The sequence below is a fragment of the Hemicordylus capensis genome, chromosome 1 (assembly GCF_027244095.1).
Source record: "Hemicordylus capensis ecotype Gifberg chromosome 1, rHemCap1.1.pri, whole genome shotgun sequence".
NCBI classification, from domain to species: Eukaryota; Metazoa; Chordata; class Lepidosauria; order Squamata; family Cordylidae; genus Hemicordylus; species Hemicordylus capensis.
This window is the reverse complement of record NC_069657.1, coordinates 89,259,614-89,282,670: the sequence shown is the minus strand read 5'-3', so window position 1 is coordinate 89,282,670 and position 23,057 is coordinate 89,259,614. Positions and strand designations below refer to the sequence as shown.

Below are 23,057 nucleotides of genomic sequence, written 5' to 3'. Positions count from 1 at the left end.
CCCCGCACGCCACCAGCTCACACCCTATTTACATGGTCAGCAACACCATGCTGATCAAGCAAATGGTGCCCGAACATACGCAGACACCATGTGCGTGTTGTCACCATGCAGGGGTACTTGGGATGAGCGCAGCCCCAGCAGGGAACTGCATGGGGTGGTAAGGACCTGCTCTCCTCTTTCTTAAAGCTCCCGCTCCCTATTCTGCTCCCCATGGCACTGAACCAGTGCTCGGACTGCGGTTCGTGCACACTCCTAGCTGGAGGAGGTGGAGGTGGAATGCAACTGACAGTCTTCCCTTTTGATGGTTATCAGTTGCCTAGTCCTTGAGCACCTTTGTGAATCTGGCACACACACACACACACACACACACACACACACACACACACACCAAGCCAGGTTTGGAGCTTGGGGTGGAGTGCCTGCCTCCCCTAGCCCCTACCTGTAGGGTGTAGGGAGACTCCCTGCAATTTGCTTCAGTCTCCCATTTGACCCTTAGGGCCTGGGATCAGGAAGGGAGGAGGTTTGCTCAGCATGCATGACTGTCCTCTTTTTTGTGGGGTCAAGTTGTAGGCACCTGTTCCACCCACAGATTGCTGTTCCATGGCAGGAGGCCTGGCAGGCCTTAAAGAGACCGCTGCAGACCACACATGCTCCTTAGCTTATGGAGAAGTGCAGTGTGACATCCAAATCCTAAAACGCCTGGAGAGATTTTATCGCTGTCTCCTGCCCTTGTCATTGTCCACTCTTGTGCAGTCACCAGAGCCATTATAGGCTCCTCCTCCAATCTGCTGCCTTCTAATCCAGCAACTGCAGAGGGGGCAGCAGCCCTTCCCATACAGTACATGCCGGGGAGGGGGGCGGGCTTTGTATCAAAAAGCTGGCCATACATCGTCTTATCTACCTTACGCTTCCATGCAAACAATGCGCTAGATATGTTTGTGTCTGCATTATCCCATTAGAAGGGGCAGCCTTCACTCAAATAAGAATAGGGTTAAGGGAAGGAATAGCAAATGACCTGTCATACGCTTGTGGAGGTCTGATGTTTGATACAAGTCTGGAACTTTTGGATCATTAGGGAATGAACTAGCCTCATGAACTGGTACGCTAGATGGGAGGAACATCTTGACATGAGAATGCTAGCAGGATAGAAGTACTTTGTTTGGTATAAGAGCAATAGAGAGCAGCAAAGGAAAAAAATAGATCTTAGTTGATGATGCCATGAAATCCTATGTCTTTTCAGTGATGGTGTAATTTCTTTTACTCCCTTTGCTTATACTGTTCTGACAAGATGCTAACCTGGTGCATCTTGTCATGCATAACTCCACATGACTCATTTCTTCCTGTCAAAATTCATTGCTGTATACTGTATAAACTAATTCTTGTAATTCTCATATCTTTCATTCAAAAACTGTAAGCCTTTTCAAAGGGCTTTAAAAAGCTATACCGCTCAGAAATGTGCACATATTATTTCTGTTTACAGAAGGAGGTGCTAAGATGGAAGGGGGTTGTGCTAAACCATAAGCCAGAGTACAAAGGAAACAGTTCAATTAATTTAGCCTTCTGTCAGATTACATATCTTCTCGCATCCAAGGCACTCCAAACATTTTGCAGATGCTTCTCACTTACAGTAAAAACTGTGGATTTCAAGTGCTAGCCGTCTATACTCCATTTCCATTGCCATTTTGCCATTCAGAATCCTGATGTACTGGTCTATGACTTAAACCTAGTTCATATAGGAGCCAGCATGGTGTAGTGGTTAGAGTGCTGGACTAGGACCAGGGAGACCCGAGTTCAAATCCCCATTCAGCCATGAAACTAGCTGGGTGATTCTGGGCCAGTCACTTCTCTTTCAGCCTAACCTACTTCACAGGGTTGTTGTGAAAGAGAAACTCAAGTATGTAGTACACCGCTCTGGGCTCCTTGGAGGAAGAGTGGGATATAAATGTAAAAAGAATAATGAAATAATAATATATTGTTATTGTGACACTGTAGTCAACAACATCCTTATGAAGGGAGCTATGCAGCTTAGCCAGTTCTAGTGCAGTTGAAATTGATCACCTTTTCCAATAAGTTGCTTCACACAAAAAGGTTCTATAGGACAGTGCACCCACAATTCCATTTTTCAGTGGCTACCATGACACAAAGGCCACATAGATCTGCAGCAATCATGCTATAGAATAGAATACAGAATTGTTCTGTAGCATTGTAATCCACACCGCTTTTTGCCATGAGAATGTAATATGTAATATATACATTAATTTTGTAACCAGTGTGGAGCTAATGAAGTGAGCCCAGTTACAGAGAGAGATTTCAACTTAAAGCTCAACATCATAGCCCAATTGCTTATTCAGTAGACTATACAGGAAGTCCCCAACTTACAAACAGGTTGAGGTGATTCTCACGATCACCAAAAAGTGGGCTAAGGGAGCCTAGCCTGCTTTCTGATGACTGTGAAAACCACCAGGCGAGCCCGGTTGCTCTCAAGTGGTCCGCTAACCCAGGCTCTACAATTGTGTGTTGCTGCTGTGCGGCTCCACACCACGGCAACTCATGAGTTGACCACCGACAGGGAGGTCTCTCTCACGCAGGGCATGCTGGAACTTCAGGGGCCACGTGGCCCCCAATCCCCCCAGCCCCCGCCGGCTCCATAACGGAGCTGGCAGTTGTGTAGGCAGTCGTTTTGGGCGCCCGGAGCACACTGACTGCTTGTCTGCAGGGAAAGCGGGCTAAGCCCACTCTCCCCGCAAACCCCATTTCGGTGGTTCTCACTGATAGTTGTGTTCCAAAAGTTTGTTTGTAGGTTGCATGTTCATAACTCGGAACACACATAGCAACCAAGAGCAATGGCTCATTTGTATGTGTGTGGGTTTCTAAGTTGGGGGCTTTCTTAATGTAATATGTCATGAAGCTTTGTTTGTATGAATGACTGTTTGTATTGAGATTTAACTTACATTGACCACTGACCATTGTATCTGTGATCCCTACAGGAGGAGTTTGAGAAGGCCATGAGATGGTATGAATCAACACTGAAACTCCAGCCTGAGTTTGCACCAGCAAAGAATCGAATCCATGCCATTCAATGTCATTTACTCATGAAAAATGAAAGACGTTCTCCTTAAGGACCACAATCTTCCTCCCTTTATTCTTTTTCTTTCTTTTTTTAAGACAACAGGATCATTGTTCACTATTCTGATTGTAATGAGGTGTGCTAATTGGGAAACCAGGATTTCTACCAGGAATTAGTGGGTCATTTTTATTATTCAGAAACAGAAGCATCTTTGGGGGAACTGTGGTAAATATATTTTACCAAACATCTGTATAAATAAATACTGAGCCAAGAAACCTTTCACATGCCTGTGACCCAAACATCATTAGATGTTTCCATGTTACTTAAATTGGTGCCAGCATAGGATGTAATCTGCTTCTTGTCTTAACATATATATGAAAATGCAAAGCACACCATTGCACCAGACACTGTATGCAACAAGAAGCCATAATTAGCATATCATCCATTGAGAACTCATGTTTTACCCACCTTACCCAGTCCATATTCCAGCATTACCAGCTCAGAGATAGATAGTGAGATAAGTGCAGATGGTTGCAGTCAGACCATTTGTAAAGTGTATTAAGAACATAACAGCCTTTTTATCTACTGTTGTTTTTGTTGGGGGGAGGGAAGGTGGAGAAAGGGTGACAGCAGCATCTAATGTAAAATCATTTGTGTTTGGTTACAAGAAGAAAAGTCAAATGAATAAGACAAAAAGCTATTTAAGAGGTTTTATATTCGTATATATTTGAAGCCCTCTTCATCTCTAAGTACGTCTCTACTAATTATTTGTTAACAAGATGTGTTACCCATTTGAGAGTAAGGTGCAAGCGTTGAAGGCGTGTGTGCGCACACTCCCACTGTCTCTCAAAGCTAGAGGAAGTGAGAGCATTATAGCAAATAAGGCAAATGGTCTGTTTCCAAATCAGCATCCATCTTGGTCAGTGAGAAGGACCTGATGCTCCAGAACTCATTGTTGAATCAACAGGGCACATAATTTGGAACAAAAATAAATGGTTATGTTAATGAACAGAATGTTGTCTTCTCTTTTCCATTTTTCTCTTTACAGGCATTAATTTAATCACTCCCCTGTGTGGTTTTAGGAACCCAAGATTCTAGTGAATCTGGTCCTGCTACTAATTCTCTCTGAGCATAGACATCAGCCAAAACCAGGCTAAGAAAGCCAAGCCTGGTCTTGGTTGATCATAAGAATCGCCGGGAGACGTGCAGCGACAAACCCACCAAAGAGGCCAGCCTCTTAAACGGGGTTAAGGGAGCAAGCGCTCCCTTAGCCCCATTTTTTTAATCATCTGCCAGCACTGGCCGCTTGTAGCCAGGGCTGAGAGGCTACAGAGCTCCTACCCATTGTCAGAGGATACCTAGAATCATCCCAAATCATGGGATTTCCAGGGCCAGGCCCCTGATCCTCTGCACTGCTGTGTGGGCACAGCGAAGCCAGCATGGATGGGGCAATCGTCTGTGGGGGAGGTATGCGGTAGCAGATTAAAGCTGTTGTCTCAGAGCAAGCTTATGTGGGGAAAAGAAATGCTGAATAATCTCTGCTGAGCTGCCTGACTAGGCTTCTCCTAAAACTATTCTGTAATATCAGTAGATTCAAAAGGCTGCCACCACCACCCCTCTTATCGACAGAGCTTGACCCTCCTTGGGCTTGTGGTGGAATCTCAGGGAAAACTGTATTTTGCTATTGGATAAATACAAAAATCTTCTGTGTGCAAGTCTATACATGTTGAGAAAACTGATAGCTGCTGAACATCAGAGACTTGCATTTTGGGCGGTATACAAACGTGTTAAATTCATAATAAATAAACATCTGAGGATGTGCTTGCACCAGAGACCTCCCCCTTCGCGCCCCCCCCCCACTTTTCCTGAGTTAAAAACCAACTCGGAGAGACTTGTAAAAAGAAAAGAACTTTAAAAAACAGGTTTATTCAATTACTACAGACTGCTTCCATCTGAGGCTTTCTCAGCTTTTAAATACAGTTAGAAAGACTTAGTAGGTCACAAAAATAGGTTGTCTTAATGCACACTTAAATGTTTATAGTCTAGGTAGGATGGGCAAAGTTAGAAAGACTTAGTAGGTCACAAAAATAGGTTGTCTTAATGCACACTTAAATGTTTATAGTCTAGGTAGGATGGGCAAAGGCTAGTGTTTCTTATTTCAATTGTGTTACAGGTAAACTATAATAAAACTGTTTCAGGAATATTCAAAAGCACACACACCAAAGAAATAGAAATTCGAACGCAAACTCTGACTAAGCAAACTTTTATCTAACTAAACTTCCCTTTTCTTTGAACTCACCAAACTCCAGATAAGAATTCAAACTTCCTGCACTCCTGCCTTTCAAGGATCTGCAGTTATTTCATGAGAGAAACCTCCATGCTGGCTTCAACCATGAGAAAGCAAACTCCATTGCCCCTCACTAAGCCTTTCCATACATGCTTCTCTCCAACAAAGACTGCCCCCCTTGTTCCCAGAATTGCCCGCAACTGCTCTCTAGGTCCCACCCACCTGGTGTACTGATTGGCTGCCCTGGAATTCACCAGCAAGTCAGTCAAGACAAAGTCCACTCCCTGTTAACTTCTTAGTGGGAGGCGAGGCTGGTCACTACATATGTTTTCACAGCCTTCCTCCCCACGTGCCCCAAGCGCTTTCTCACAAGCGTGAGACAGGGCTCAATGTCTTAAGCTCAAGGTAAAAGACTGGGGGAAATATAGGATGTGCAAGCCGGCTCACACGCAAACTGGTCCGGCTCGGCAAACCTAGCAGGCTGGGGCCAGTTCAGGTTGTTTGGGTTTTTAAAAAACCGCAGAGGGGGAAAATGGCAGACTTACTGTCATAGTGTGGCCTCAAGGGATGCTGCCATGGTCACGGGGGTGGGTGGGTGGGGTGTCACAACACAGCCATGCAAATGGCCAGTGCTCATGTGTGGCGGCCTCGAAAATGGCCACCACCAGTGCAGAGAGGCCCGGAACAGGCTAGAAACATCCCAAAACAAGCTGTTTGAGACTGGAGGAGGCTGACAGGGAGAGAGGGAACCTCAGGAGACCCTGTGCCCACAGCAGCACCCACAATGGCAGTAAGTCCACCATTTATTTCATTAAAATTATGGGATATCATTGCTAGAGTGCTGATTGCCACTAAGCCTCTCCACATTTGGTAGCAATGAGGACAGGGTTTGGAGATGCACAGAATCAGCACATGTGCTCTGCTCTTGAATCAGTGGAGCACTTTGTAGTATGTAAGCCACTGCATAGAAGCCTTGCATATACAATGTTCACTTGCTAGATTAGGTAGCAAGGACTATAATAATAATAATTATTATCCCCGGGTGAGACACTACCTTGGCGTGGTTGTGGGGCTTGCGTGCTCTGAGGAAGGTGAGAGCTATACCAGAGGTCCAACCATACTGGACAGGTCTCACCAGAGGAGCCAGACAAAGTGTGCCTCTCCTATCAACAATATGGTGAGACGTAACTTTAATAAATCTATACCGGCTCAGTTGTCGCCCGGGTCAACAAGGACTGCGCCAGGTGCTGGAGTCCCTGGACATCTGGTGGCAAGTGGGCTACAGGACTCAGGATCTTCAGTTGAGCAACCAGGACGGGAGACTGCAAGGTTACTGGAAGAAACGTCGCTTAACCGGAAAAAATATACGAAAAATGCCAACAAGGAAATAATGATCTGCTATTACAAGTCTAGTCCAACTAGAAGAGGTTATTTAAAAAGAATGTACCAAATTTGGAAAGAGAAGCATCCGGATTCAGAAATAACAGAACAAAGGCTAGCAGACCAGAGAAGATTCATAATAAGAAATAAAGTATTCACAGGAGTTGAGCTGGAAGAACTGCAAAGAGCAACACAGGCTCAAGATATGGAAGAAGAATTACCACCAACTGAAGAAGTTGCTTAGGCGCAGGTGGAGGAGGTGTTGGAAATAGAGGATGCCACTGTTGCTGAACTGTTTCAAAATCAAAACCAGGCAACCTCCCCTTTGCCTTCACCTCAAAAACCTGAATGCCATTTAACAGAAAAGCAACAAGAACTAAAGCAAAAAATAACTGAGCACATGAACCAAACAACCACCAGGGTTCGACTTCCAGCTCTAAAAACAGTTGCCAAAAAACAACTTGCACAGGCATTAAAAGATGTCAATGCTGCACTTGCAGAAATAACCACCAATAATTTGCAAGGAACAAACCAACTAATGTACAGTGCAGCAACAATAACAACACAAGAGCTCGGATATAAGATCAGTGGACCTGTCAAAAAAGAAAGTAGTACATCACCTAAATGGAAGATTAGATTAGAAAATAAAATCTCCAGGCTTAGATCAGATGCTAGTAAATTGAAAGATATGAAAAACAAGAAGCTGAAGAATGAAAACACCAAACAGTATCTGATCCAAAAATACCATCTAGATTCAAGGAGAATTAGAGAAGTCCTGGAAATAATAAAGCAGCAAATAACAGCAGTGTCTAAGAAGATTAGCAGATACGATGCCAGAATTACACAACACAGGCAGAATCTCCAATTCCAATCAAATCATAGACGTTTCTACCAAAGCATAGGAGAAACTGCAAGAAACATAGAAAAACCAAATAAAGAAGAAACAGTGCAATTCTGGGGGAAATTATGGGACAATCCAATAGATTATAATAAAAAAGCAGGCTGGATGAAAGAGGTCAAAAATGTAACCAACAAATGCAAAATCTAATAATAAGACCAGAATTAATAAGTGAAAGAGAAACAAGAAAATTAAAAATTGGACTGCGCCAGGCAATGATGAACTGCATGGCTTTCGGCTTAAACACCTAACAATCATGCTCTGCACCCCTGCAGTGATGTAGATAGGCTCTTCCTCCCTCGCAGCTCAGGTGGAAGAGGAATGCTGCAAGTCCATCAAACAGTAGAGGAGGAGAAACGAGGCCTTGAAGACAGTGAAGAAAATGCACTTCAAATGGTCAATAACGAGGAACTATTCAACACCAATGAAACCAAGCAGGCCTACAAGAAAGAACAAGTCAAGAACCGAGCAGAAAGATGGAGAAATAAGCCACTGCATGGTCAATATTTGCACAATATAAGTGGAAAATCAGACATCACCAAGACCTGGCAATGGCTTAAGAATGGCAATTGAAGAAAGAAACAGAGGGTTTAATACTGGCTGCACAAGAACAGGCACTAATAACAAATGCAATAAGAGCAAAATTCAAAAAATCCACCACAAACAGCAAGTGCCGCCTTTGTAAAGAAGCAGATGAAACAGTGGACCACCTAATCAGCTGTTGTAAAAAGATTGCACAGACTGACTACAAACAAAGGCATGATAAGGTAGCAGGGATGATACACTGGAACTTCTGCAAAAAATACAAGCTGCCTGTAGCCAAAAATTGGTGGGACCATACAATTGAAAAAGTGGTAGAAAATGAAGATGCAAAAATATTGTGGGACTTCCGACTACAAACAGACAAACATCTGCCACACAATACACCAGATATAACTGTAGTCGAGAAGAAAGAAAAACAAGTTAAAATAATCGACATAGCAATACCAGGGGATAGCAGAATAGAAGAAAAGGAAATAGGGGGAAAAAACCACAATATACAAAGATCTACAAACTGAAATTGAAAGCCTTTTGTGTAATTGCTGGAAATTGTGCAAATGAACTTGTGTGGTGATCATCCGGCTATTATTTCCAATGACTGGACTATCATACAACTGAATGTAATTTCTGGCAATTGTGCCAGAGCACTCTTGTGCAACTTAATGAACACCATGATAGAAGCACACAGCAGCTCCCGTGGTGTGGGAAATAGTCACAGGACACTGTGTAGAATGTCAGCCACTAAGGTCATCCACATGACTTCTTTCACTGGGCAAGGAAGGCAGGAGTGCTTGCACATACCCACGATCCACGCTGCTCCTAGCACCATGGCCTCCAGATATCCCTAAATGCACCATGCGAGGAATGCAATGCATTGAGGGATTCTCCTTCAGCTGGGTTAACATAAGAACATAAGAACAGCCCTGCTGGATCAGGCCCAAGGCCCATCTAGTCCAGCATCCTGTTTCGCACAGTGGCCCACCAGATGCCGCTGGAAGCCACAGGCAGGAGTTGAGGGTGTGCCCTCTCTCCTGCCATTACTCCCCTGCAACTGGTACTCAGAGGCACACCCTTGAGGCAGGAGGTGGCCCACAGCCCTCTGACTAGTAGCCATTGATAGACCTCTCCTCCATGAAGTCATCCAAACCCCTCTTAAAGCCATCCAGGTTGTTGGCCGTCACCACATCCTGTGGCAGAGAGTTCCACAAGTGGATCACGCGTTGTGTGAAAAAGTACTTCCGTTTGTTGGTCCTAGACCTCCTGGCAATCAATTTCATGGAGTGACCCCTGGTTCTAGTGTTGTGTGAGAGGGAAAAGAATCTCTCTCTCTCCACTTTCTCCACGCCATGCATGATTTTATAAACCTCTATCATGTCTCCCCGCAGTCGTCTTTTTTCTAAACTAAATAGCCCCAGGTGTTGTAGTCTTGCCTCGTAAGAAAGGTGCTCTAGGCCCCTGATCATCTTGGTTGCCTCTTCTGTACCTTCTCCAGTTCAACAATGTCCTTTTTAAGATGTGGTGACCAGAATTGTATGCAGTACTCCAAGTGTGATCGCACCATAGTTTTGTATAAGGGCATTATAATGTTAGCCGTTTTATTTTCAATCCCCTTCCTAATGATCCCTAGCATGGAATTTGCCTTTTTCACAGCTGCTGCACATTGAATAGACACTTTCAATGAGCTGTCAACCACAACCCCAAGATCCCTTTCCTGGTCCGTCACCGACAGCTCAGATCCCATCAGCATATACTTGAAGTTGGGGGTTTTCGTCCCAGTGTGCATCACTTTACACTTGCTAACATTGAACCGCATTAGCCATTTTGTCGCCCACTCCCCCAGTTTGGAGAGATCCTTTTGGAGCTCCTCACAATCCATTTTGGATTTCACTACCCGGAAGAGTTTGGTATCATCTGCAAATTTGGCCACATCGCTGCTTACCCCTGCTTCTAGATCATTTATGAATAAATTAAAAAGCACCGGTCCCAGTACAGATCCCTGGGGGACCCCACTTCTTACTTCCCTCCATTGTGAAAACTCTCCATTTATACCTACCCTCTGTTTTCTGTCTTTCAACCATTTAGCAATCCACACATGTACTTGTCCCTTTATTCCATGACAGCTAAGTTTCCTCAGGAGTCTTTGATGAGGAACTTTGTCAAAAGCTTTTTGGAAGTCCAGGTAGACTATGTCAACTGGATCACCTTTATCCACATACTTGTTGACACTCTCAAAGAAGTCCAAAAGGTTGGTGAGGCAAGATTTACCTTTGCGGAAGCCATGCTGGCTCACTCCCAGCAGGGCCTGTTCTTCTAGGTGCTTTACAATTTTATCCTTGAGGATGCTTTCCATCAATTTGCCTGGAACGGACGTTAGGCTAACCGGCCTGTAATTTCCCAGATCGCCCCTGGATCCCTTCTTGAAAATCGGTGTTACATTTGCTACTCTCCAGTCCTCTGATACAGAGCCCGATTTCAGGGATAAGTTAAATATTTTAGCAAGGAGGTCGGCAATTTCACATTTGAGTTCTTTGAGGACTCTTGGATGGATGCCATCCGGCCCTGGTGATTTGTTAGTTTTCAGTTTTTCCAGACAGTTTAGAACATCATCCCTTGTCACTTCTATAAGACTCAGCTCTCTAGCCTCCATCCCTAAAAAGCCTGTTTCAGGAACAGGTATACGCTCAGTATCCTCTGCCGTGAAGACAGAAGAAAAGAACTCATTCAGTTTCTCTGCAACCTCCATATCCTCCTTAATAATCCCTTTCACTCCCTCATTGTCTAATGGCCCAACCGCCTCCCTGGCTGGTTTCCTGCTTCTGATGTACTTAAAGAAGTTTTTGTTATTCCCCTTAATACTTTTGGCTAAATGTTCCTCAAACTCTCTTTTTGCCTCCCTTATTGTCACCTTAGCAATAGCAATAGCACTTACATTTATATACCGCTCTATAGCCGAAGCTCTCTAAGCGGTTTACAATGATTTAGCATATTGCCCTCAACATTCTGGGTACTCATTTTACCGACCTCGGAAGGATGGAAGGCTGAGTCAACCTTGAGCGCCTGGTCAGGATCGAACTTGTAACCTTCTGGTTACAGGGCGGCAGTTTTACCACTGCGCCACCAGGGGCACCTTGCATTTCTTTTGCCAGAGTTTGTATTCCTTTCTGTTCTTTTCGTTTGGACAGGCCTTCCAATTTCGGAAGGAAGTCTTCTTCCCTTTTATGGCTTCCTTGACAGTACCCGTTAGCCATGCCTGCATCCTCCTGGACTTAGTGGTACCTTTCCTCCTTTGGGGTATACAATCTAACTGGGCTTCTAGTATTGTGGTTTTGAGTAAACGCCATGCACTCTGGAGCGAAGTGACTCTCCTGATTTCCCCCCTCAGCTTTCTTTTCACCATACTCCTCATTTTGGAGAAGTTTCCTCTTTTGAAATTTAAAATGTCTGTGTTTGACATCCTTGGTGATTCTCTCCCCGCATGTATGCTGAATTTGATGGCACTATGGTCACTGTTCCCTAAAGGGTCGATGACACTGACATCACGCACCAGGTCCTGGGTGTCACTCAGAATTAGATCCAAGGTCGCCTTCTCTCTGGTCGGTTCCATGACCAACTGTTCTAAGGCACAGTCATTTAGCATATCTAGAAATTTGACCTCTTCGTCCTGACTTGAATGTGAATTTACCCAGTCTATGTGTGGGTAGTTGAAATCACCCATAATTACAGCCCTGCCTCTCCTTGATGCCTCCCTGATTTCCTCCTGCAACTCCCAGTCACTGTCAGCATTTTGATCCAGAGGGCGATAGCATGTCCCCAGTAGCACGATTCCTTTCCGGCCTTGTATAGTCACCCACAGGGTTTCTGTGGAGGACTCCAGTCCACCTAGGTTTTCTAGCTTGTTAGATTGTATCCCTTCTTTAACATACAGTGCTACCCCTCCTCCAAGGCGCCCCTACCTGTCCTTCCTATAGAGTTTATACCCAGGGATAACAGTGTCCCACCAGTTCTCACTGTTCCACCATGTTTCTGTTATGCCCACTATGTCTATTTCTGCATTAGCAACCAAGCACTCCAGCTCACGCATCTTGGCTCGGAGGCTTCTGACATTGGCATACAAGCACCTATACACTGAATCTTTCCCCTGATGTATACTATTCCTTTGACTCTTTGACCTGCTGGCACAGCCTCCCGTCTGCTCTTTATGCGGTTCTGCTCCGTCCCCATCTGTTTTATTTGAATTCTTTGCTGCCTCACACTTTAAAGGATGGCTTTTGCCAAACGGGATTCTGCCCAGCTCCCATCGGCTGTTCCCCAGATGTCATTTTAAAAGCTGCTCTGAAACCTTTTTGATTTTAAGCGCCAGCAGTCTGGTTCCATCTTGGTTCAAGTGCAGCCCGTCCCTTTTGTACAGGCCTTGCTTGCCCCAAAATGTGTCCCAGTGCCTAACAAATCTAAACCCCTCCTCCCAGCACCAATGTCTCATCCACGCATTGAAATCCCTCAGCTCTGCCTGTCTCACTGTACTTGCGCGTGGAACAGGTAGCATTTCTGAGAATGCTACCTTGGGGGTCCTGGATTTCAAAATGCTACCTATCAGCCTAAATTTGGCTTCCAGGACCTCCCGACTGCATTTCCCCATATCATTGGTGCCGACGTGCACCACGACAGCTGTCTCCTCCCCAGCACTGCCTAGGAGCCTGTCTAGACGCTGCGTAATGTCCACAACCTTCGCACCAGGCAGGCAAGTCACTGTGCGGTCAACACGCGGGTCACAAACCCATCTCTCTATCCCCCTAATGATCGAATCACCAACTACAAGGAGGCCCCCACCCCCCAGAGGAGTATCCCCTGTGCGAGAGGATATGGGCTCATCATCCACGGAAGGGGTCCCTTCTAAAGGAGCATTTCCCTCTTCCTCAGACCGATGTCCTCCTCGCCCAAGACCTTCATTCTCCCTGACAGCAGAGGAGCTACCAGCCCTGGAGTGGGATGCCTCTATCACATCCCTGAAGGTCTCATCCACATGCCTCTCTGTCTCCCTAAGCTTCTCCAGATCCGCCACCTTGGTCTCGAGGGAATGGATTCCCTGAGAGCCAGGAGCTCCTTGCACCGAGCACACACCCATGACTTCTGCCCATGGGGCAAATAGTCGTACATGTGGCACTCTGTGCAATACACTGGAAAGTGCCCCTTCCCCTGCTGACCTTCTATCTTCATACTGTTTGGGTTGGCTCTTTACAGTATTTAGTGAGCTTATTGTCCGTTTATTAGATAGTTTATTAGGATAGGTCTCAGCTGTAATGGTCAGCTATTTAACTGTCCAAACAGCCTTTCCCAAGAATATGAGGGATATGAGGGAGGGATATGTACTTACATTCTCTTCTCCACCAGGCTCCTTGTGATCCTTGTGATCACGGGGGCTTGTTCCAGGCTTCCCCGCACACTTCCCACTAAACTCCTGCAAAACTCCTATGTCCTGTTTGCTATCCCTGTTCGCTATGCTCTGTTCGCTATGCTCTCAGGCCTACACCTTATATGTAGAGTAGCCTTCCAACTGTCACACAGGATGTGAGTCAAAGGAAGGAATGTGGGGCCCCTCCCAGCCCTAGCTGACTCCACCCCCACTACTAGTAAACACTGCCTTTAGGTAACCCTAAGAACTCCTAGCCCTGTTATATGTTAACCCTAACAAGTAACACACACAGAGATAGAGAGACTAAGACCTACCCCTTAGAGAGAAACAGCCCCTGCAAAACTCCCCTCTTGGTTTGTTTGAAACCAAGTGCTCTAGGCACGTGCCTCTGTGTCTGCTCGGGCTGCTTGTAGCCCATGCAGACACATGACCACGGATCTGGGTAAAAGGGTACGGGGTAAAATCTTGAAATACCCAGTGAGGCAGCACTGGGATTAGCCCTGATCATGCTTCACATGAGCGGTCCTTCCCCATTAAATAACCAGCTCTGTGGACTGGTCTGGCTGGCTGAAGTGGCACCTGGGGGGGCACCTGTAAAAGTACAGTCACAGATCCTTACCAGCATGATAGCCACCCCAGGCTGACACAGTGCTCCCCCTCGCAACCCATGAGAGGGCAGCACAGCTCCATCACTCAACTGACCTCTGCGCTGAAGGTGCACCACAGCAGGAGGAAGCTGCCTGGGGCTATGGTCATGCTGGTAAGGACCTGTGGCTGTACTCTTAAAGGTGCAGCTCACCACGCCCCACCCCCACTGCTACCTTGAACCGCCAGACCAGTCCATGGTTCAGTCGAACCAGTTCACCGGACCACAGACCGATCCGAATTTGGACCACGGCCCTAGTTTGGTGTAGTAGCTAAGCATTCATTACTGCCTGACAAATACCACACAAGGGTACATCAACCCTGTAACACTGAGCACATGCAAGTTGTGCAAATAATGTTACACGAGAGTAAGCCCATTATTTCCAGTGGGGTTATTCTTGTATAATGCCATCTGCAGACTTCTTATATGCACACAATATTAACAGGCAGGCATACCTTTGTGTGCTATGTCAGCCACTGACCTCATTCACACATAATGGCAAACCACGTGAAGACAAACCTGAAGTTATTTTTTGTAACTGTGAATTGCATCGCAGACGTTAGTCCAACTGCAGCCCGGCAACCTCTGGTTTCAGGGCAGAGGAGCCACTCCCTCTTCCTGGTCCACCAAGGGTGCATCCGAGCAAACTCTGTAGTGCTCACATCACCAGACTGTGGGCAAGACGTGAGAATGTCTTCAGGGCAGCAGCCATTGGCCATGTTCTTCAAGGGGGCATGCTGAGCACGATCATGCCTTTTCAGAATGGACCGCCCACCTTTGGCAGGGAAAAGGCATTTCAATCCCTTTTAATTGGCACGCAAGCCCTTCTCCTGACAGCAATTGCACCACCACCATTGTAAGAGCCCCAGAACAAAGCAGTCTCACAAAAGCACAATTACTGTCACCGGGGGCACTACAGGTATATGAGGGAGGGCAAAAGATCCTGGTGTCTGGTCCACGGTAACTAAGGATGCTCTTGCAAGCAGCCTTGAGAGGCTAAAAGTTTGAGCGGGTGGTGGTGGCTCTTTCATTGCCATCTATGTTCCCATTGAAGAAGTGAAGTGGAATCGATGGGAAAGCCTGTGGAGAAGGTTGTAAGTGAGCAGATGGAGACAAAGCAGAATCCCACTTTTCAACAATAAAAAGTCCTCAAACCAGTTTCCATAGCAAGACGTATAAGAAAATTATTCCCTGTCCCAAAAGAGTTCACAAATTCACACACACCACCTCCACCACCACCACCACCAGCCACTAGAGAGATGCTTTTCTGGGCTGAATTGGACAGAGGCAAAGAGAGATGATGTAGTTAGGGTAACTACTGCCTAAAGTGAGAAGGGAATGTAATCAAGGAGCATGAGTGCCATGCAGCTCCCAGACACTTTCCTGAGGTGGCAAGAAAAGAGAGTACATCAAAAGGCTAAAGTTGGAGTGTCCTCCTCTTCCCCAGGCTGAGTTCCTAACCCAAGCTGAGAATGTTGAGGCTCTGTGCTGAGGATTTCAAACTGATCCATTGGCAATGATGATGGAAAGTGAGGATAAAGAATCCCTTCCTGCAGGCAGAGCAGTTTATTCTGTGGCCCTTTGGATCAGGAATATAATTTGTTAAGGGTTTTTATGTTTTCCCTCATGCTGTGACACAATTCTTTATCCAACTCTCACAATGGCATAGTCTGTGAACAGCAAATTGCCATAGCACTACAGGGTGCAAGGAGAATAATCAGGTCGTGGTTGCCTCAGAGTGATTTCATGCTTCTTAGTGCTTGTTGTACTGGACATCAGTAATTAAATAGTGATCTATGTTCGTGCAAATCTCAGAAGACTCAAGAAAACTGTTATAGGGCTGCTATATAATTTGCAACAGTTATCAAAGCTAGGCATCAGTCTACAAGGTTTACACGTGTATATCTACAGAATAAAGGTGCCTGGAAGATAGCAGCCAGTCGCCTAAATTGCAATTGGGAAACAAACTATTATTGGGTTTTAAAAAAAAAAACAACAGAGGGTGGAATGTGATGTGGTTACCTTTTTGCATCTGCTAAACTCTCACGACCACCTTCTATAATTCCAGGTGAAATATACTTTGCCTAATAGCCAGATACAGAGGTACACTCAGGTGCATCATTTACTGGAAGCAGCATAGATGATGGAGGAAAGGGTTGGCTATGGCTACAAAAGGAAACAGATGAAAGTTTTTGGAACCCTTTTCTGGAGTGCTTTTATTAAGCATGCTCTTGAAATGTGGTCTAGCTAGTACTGATGAGCTTTTCACTTCCTCCCCTTTTTCCTTTTGCTTACCATATAAGTAAAGTTGCCAGGTGTCTCCTGAACTGCAGAACCTAAGATATGAGGAGGGCCTGGGAGCTAAGTGGTGGTGTCTGGCAGATCTGGGGTGGGGAGGAGCCTAGTGGTACACAATTGTTTAAAAAAAAACAAAAAAACCAGACACATCTTTTTAGAGAGTCTTTTTAATGTTTTATCTGCTGCTTATATCCGATAGGTTTTTTAGCTTTTTTAGTTTTTTAGTTCTTAGTTTTTAGCTTTTTACTAATAACTTTTAATTTGAAACTTTAAAAAATTGTAATTTTAAATGTGGTTTTAGCTTGATCTTTTACCTTGTTTAATTTACTTTATATTGCATCTATTTTATTAATGTTGTGAGCCAACCTGAGCAGTAGTGTACTGGAGGGGTGGAGTACAAATATTTTAAATAAAATAAAATAAATAAACTGGCTGGGCAGGAGAAGAATCTAGCTTGTGAGATCTCTTTGTGCCTGGTGTCTCAAAGACAGAGCTGGTTTATCACAGATGGTGGCGCCAGTTGCAAAACCTCTCCTGTCAAGCTGAAAATAGCCTTACCCCTTGGTTCTGGTCCTTCTCTCTGAATTTTTATTCTGTCCCTTGGACACCTTGAGAAGGAAGCTAAAACCATGATGGCACTTCAGGTCAAACCCTGCAATCTGGCAAACACTGTATCCAAACAACATGAGCTTCTCTGAGATCCAAATTGCTACTCTTCTGACATAGCAGTTCCCATGGAGAAACCAATGAAAGAAGATTGTTATAAGATTCTTCAGTACACAGACTTTGGGTGGGTTTGTTATGTGATCTACTGTTTTATAACTGGCCCTATCCAACCCCAGCACAGTACCTCCAGTGACTGTTGCTGGTGTCTATCTTATGTTTCTTTTAGACTGTGAGCCCTCTGGGGACAGGGATCCATCTTATTTATTTATTATTTCTCTGTGAAAACCGCCCTGAGCCATTTCTGGAAGGGCGGTATAGAAATTGAATAAATAAATAAATAAATAAATAAATAAATAAATAAATAAATAAATAATACAAATCAATAAAAATATCAATAGGAAAAAGAGCTCTTCAATAGCTCTGATGAATCAGATTTAATTAAGAGAGAAGAGAACAATGGTTGAAAAAAAATTAACTTTCTATATATCTACATACCTCACCACCCAACTAAAAAAGGGCTGGTCTCTCTACCTTACATGGAGTCCTGGTCTCTCTACCTTATACTTAGATAGTGAGGAGATTATACCACACAACTGTTTGCAATCAGACATCGGGGGGAAGCAAGAGAGTGGTACACATCTTTTGATTGCATGGGCAGTCCATACAAAGAAACATCTCTCTATGCTGTTGTATGCTCATCATAGATACTGTGTGCATTCACCCAAAATCATATACTCCTTTGAAATGAATTGGACTTAAGTACTTTAATGCATGCTTAAGTCCCATTGCTTTCAATGGGATTTAAGTGTGCCTAAGAAGGCTTTCTGGAAATTCTGGTTGCCTCATTTGGTACACCATAGACATGTACCTATTCACAGTCTGCCTTAATCCCCCTCCTGTCCTTCCTGTGGGAAGTTGTATGCTCTGCCTGAGTACCTTCCACAGTCACCATGTGATAAAATATGATGCTAACTTGATCAAGACATTATTTTCCTGTAGATGTTCCTCCATGTTTCACATTGTACATTAAACCATGAACTTGGAACATATGGTACTGCATGGACATTCCCAAATCTTTTTTTTGTTAAATCTCTTTTCCCCTAAGAAGGGGATACACAACCATTCTCAGGCTTCTAGAAATGCAAAGAACACTTTCTCCAAAGCATACGTAACTATCAGGTTGCTGAGAGTAGCAGAATGTGGAGGGGAAAATGTGACCTACACTTCTTGAATCCTCCAGGTGGCAGCTGGATCCTAGTTTAAGTGCAGCTGGTATAAGCACTACTGTACCCTCTCACCAGAAGACTGGATGAGCAGTTCCCCTCACCTGCAAGAGCTAAATCTGGGAAGAACCAGGGGAAGAAGGGGGGAAAGGGAGAAAAAGCTCATCAGCTTTGCAGCACTGAATGTGTGTTGTTTTCTGTAGAAATAATATTAAGGCTAGAAATAGGGATATTGTTTTGGTAAGAGAGTTGAAGGCAGAGATTACTACTCCCGGTGGATATACTCATCCCATCTTCACATCTGGTAAGCAGGCTTTTGTATTGTTTCAGAAGCTTCTGAAGCCTGTTTGACGAAAAGTGACAATAGAGAAAAAGCCACTTGCAACATTCTTTGTTCTAGTAAGAACTAATCTGCCTACTTTCCTTTCACTATCCCTACAACTGGACTAAATTTGGTTCAAATTGAGGACCGCAAGTTAGACCTCTTGCACCTCAAATGTTCATGTGTCCACCATCTTGGATTGGGGAGGGTGACATTATTACAAACTACACCACTGAGGTGTGCCTGTGTGTCACTCACTACAACTGTACCAAATTTGGTTCAAATTGGTTAGACAGTCCACAGTTTAGTGCACCTGTACCCCCACAGTTCACACATCAACCATCTTGGATCGGGGTGGATGACATCATCACAAACAACACCATTGGGACATCCCTATGTGTCTCGACAGCTGTAGCAAATTTGGTTCAAATCGGTTAGGTGATTCTCAGGTTAGACCATTTGTGCCTCAAAGGTTTATGCATCCACCATCTTGAATTGGGGTGGATGACATCATCAAAAACTATGCCATTAAAATGTCCCTGTGGGTCACTCACTGCAACTGTATTTAATTTGATTCAAATCGGTTAGAACAGTGTTTCTCAACATTTTTGGAGTCATGGACTGGTACATTATTCATGCCCAGTTTCTTGAACCAGAAGTTAGTAAGGGGGTCGCCCCCCTCACCCCCAGCCCCACCCCAGGCATCCCAAAAAAACTATTTCAGGCAGTTCTCCGGAGCTCATTTCGAGGCAGCCCTCACTGCTGGATAATGTTCATTTTGAGGAAGTGAAATGAACGTGATCCAGCAGAGAACGCTGCCTGGAAATGAGCTCCTGAGAGCTCCCAGTGGTCCCAGCTGACCCAACATTGTTTTTTGGGGTGTGTGTGTGATTTTTTTTAGTGATGCCTCACGGTCCGGTATCCAATGCCTCACGGACCGGCCCTCAGGCCGGTGTTTGGGTTAGACGATCCACAACTTCGCCCACTTGTGCCTCAAACATTAGCGCATCTGGGCATCCCTATGTATCCCTACAGCTGCAGCAGATTTGGTTCAAATCAGTTAGGCAGTTCACAACTTAGTCCATTTGTGCCTCAGAAGTTTACACGTCCTCCATCTTGAATTGGGGTGGATGACATCATCACAAACTACACCATTGGAGCATCCCTATGGTCCCTACAGCTGTAGCAAATTTGATTCAAATTGGTTAGACGGTTCACAAGTTAGCCCACTTCCACCTCAAATGTTTACACTTCTGCCATCTTGAATTGGGGTGGATGACATCATCACAAAGTATGCTGATGAAGTGACCCTATGTGTCCCTACCTGATTTGGTTCATATTGGTCCAGGCATTGTGAAGTTGATGGTGGGGGACACACACACAAAATGCCAGGTGATCTCATAAGCCTACTGGTAAAGTTATGCCATCGAGTCTGTGTTGACTCCTGGCAACCACAGAGCCGTGTGGTTGTCTTTGGTTTACCATTGCCATCTCACGCACAGGAGGGGTTTATTATTTATTTATTGAATTTTTATACCGCCCTTCCTAATTTGGTTTATCATTGCCATCTCACACACAGTATGAGATGATGCCTTTCAACATCTTCCTATAGCGCTGCTACCCAAAATAGGTATTTCACATAGTCTGGGAAACATACCAGTGGGGATTCGAACCGGCAACCTCTCCCTAGGCAAGTTATTTCCTCGCTGTGCCATTAGGTGGCTAAACTTACTGGAAAGTAGGCTTAAAATGATGGGGGCCTCAACTCCCATCAGAGCAAAGGCAGATTCTTTGTTTTCATTTCCACACCGCTCTGGGCTCCTTGGAGGAAGTGCGGGATATAAAATGTAAAAAAATAAAAATAAAAATAAATACAGGATATGCTTTGACAGGTCGTCCCCCCACCCATAAACCATGAGCTCCTTTCAAAAACACAATTCACTTTAAATATCAAATCAAAGCAAGGCTTGATACTAGACCATGTCATACACTATGTGAAAGCTGTCAGTAAGTTTACTGTAGGGTGAAAGCAGCCTTGTGAGGAGTTCGTAGCATCTCACCACACAGTGAAAAAATTGCCACCACATACTCTCTGACCCACATTTCTGATTAGGGTTGTAAGAAAGAAATCTGCCATGAGAAGCTGAAAACTTACCATCTGAAAACAAACACTTGCAGGACACTGCACATTATTCTTGCCAGGTGAAGGCTACCTAAACCAGCCTCTGCATGACAGCTGGTCTACCCAGTAATCATAACATTCCACACAACTTGCCATCACCCTAACGGCATGGTGAGTTTCTATGCCGTCTCTGCTATGTTCAGGAAAGCCCAGTAAAGGAATGACAACTATTCACATGATCGGGTTGATCCACATGGAAAGCCACTTGAAATGCTGAGCAGAGACCCCATAGGGCCTATGCAGAGTGGCCCTCAGGGGTGCAGACAGAAGAAAGTTTGGGAACAACTTGTCACTTAAATGGAGAGAAGAGTGGAGAGGAAGGCACTTTTGGGGTAGGAATATGTATTATTAGATTTGGTGTGATGATTTTAGTAAAATGAAGGGGGAACTCCTCAAATGCTTAGTGATGGATCTGCATCCCTAGTGGCCCTTAAGTATTTTCTCTGATATGGTAGTCATAGTTTCCTCTCAGAACAGCAACCATGTGCAGGCTTCTCAAGCAACCTTCATGGGACTAACATGTCACACAGAGTGGCCCTCAGAGTGGCCCTATGTCAATGTAAACACTACAGTAAGGACGGGCTGTAAGGCAATAAATCTATCCCTAGATGTAGATTCTGTCTCAGACTTCCTTTCTGGAATGGAAGCTTCTCCAGATTTAGGAGCCTGGCTTAAACCTATCGCAAGTCAGCATTAAAGATTCCATGGAGGCATCTTTAAAGAGACAGTATATGGACATGTCCTTTTGGCCATTATACTTTCCCTTCTCTGTGCCGTGCTGCATGCCAGCTAGTTACCAGGTCACTGACCTAGCAGCAAGTATATATCCAAAATGGAAATTAATTATTTCATTCTTTAAATACCATGTAAAGTGTTTTGGAATCTTTAGTCACTATACAGGCCATTAAAAACTACATTAAACAAAGTACATGCAGCCTTGTTGTGCTTTCTCAGAAAGCAGCAGTATTGTTTCAGCATGCAAGAAGGAGGGTCAGCACAAGAAGAAAGTTGTTGATCTATGTACAGGAAGGGAAAACATTAGTTGTATTACATAATTCATACTTTTCCAGTAACGATTTGACATTGCTGTCAAATTCCTGCTCCATATCTTGATCAGTGTCTTGAAAGAGGGGGGAGCCATATTGTATTTGCAGATGGTACAAAACTGGAAGGGATTGCAAAAATTCTAGAGAATAGGCTAAAAATTCAAAAGCATCTCAATCCTGACCAGCCTCAGTTTTCTCCCATGCAAAAGAACTATGTGGATCCCCATTACCCTGCTTGAGCTCCTTCTCCTGTCATGGCTACTTTTCCTCCTCGCTGCTATAGGACTGGGATTAGTGATCACTGCCATTCTGGAGCAACAGCAAGAAAGGAAATTCTTCCATTTGCTCCAGCAAAACCACCTGACCCTGTGGAGGTTTTCACTAGGGATGTGCGCGGAACTGGATGGTCTGCTTCGGTTTGAGTTCAGACCGGACCCAGACTGGACCGGGCCAGTTCAGTCTGGCACTCCCTCAAATCCCCCCAGTTTGGTTCAGTCTGGAGGGGTTCACGAACATTTTTTAAACAAACAAACAAACAAACAAATTTTACTTGCCCCCTTTGGGGGAGTTGTTGGAAGCGGCAGGAGGGGGGGTCTGCAGAGGTTCCCCCTCCCCCCACCGGCCTCCCTTTATGCCATCACTGGCCATTTGGCCGGCTCTTCGGCCCGTTTGGGCCTTTCCCCTCCGGCGCAGTGGCCATTTTGGAGGCCACTGCACCTGCACTATTGGCCTCTGTGTGGCCTCCAAAATGGCCACCATGCTGGAGGGGGAAAGTCTGAATGGGCCAAAGAGCCAGCCGAATGGCCAGTGGCAGCATAAAGGGAGGTCGGCGGAGAGAGAGGGAACCTCCACGGACCCCCCTCCTGCCACCTCCAACAACTCCTCTGAAGGGGGTAAGTTAAAAATATTTTTTTTTTTAAATAATAATTCGCGAACCCCCCGAACAGTCGAGGGGTGTTCGGTTCGGCGTCGGACCAAACAGGGGATGGTTCAGTTTGACCCCAAACGGTCAAACCGAACAGGTTCGACGTCAGACACGTTCAACGTTGAACCTGTTTGCACATCCCTAGTTTCCACTGGCTGCTCTAATTC

The 23,057-nt window shown here is 45.0% G+C and overlaps 1 protein-coding gene across 1 annotated transcript in view; it reads left to right on the top strand.

Moving 5' to 3' along the window:
• The window catches only part of TTC17 (tetratricopeptide repeat domain 17), a 120,033-nt gene extending 115,952 nt beyond the window's left edge, over positions 1 to 4,081 (top strand). Inside the window, exon 25 of the mRNA XM_053259906.1 lies at positions 2,988 to 4,081. Coding sequence (XP_053115881.1) covers positions 2,988 to 3,119 — 132 coding nt within the window. The 3' untranslated portion in view covers positions 3,120 to 4,081. The remainder of the gene's footprint in view (positions 1 to 2,987) is intronic.
• Positions 4,082 to 23,057: the final 18,976 nt, after the last annotated feature.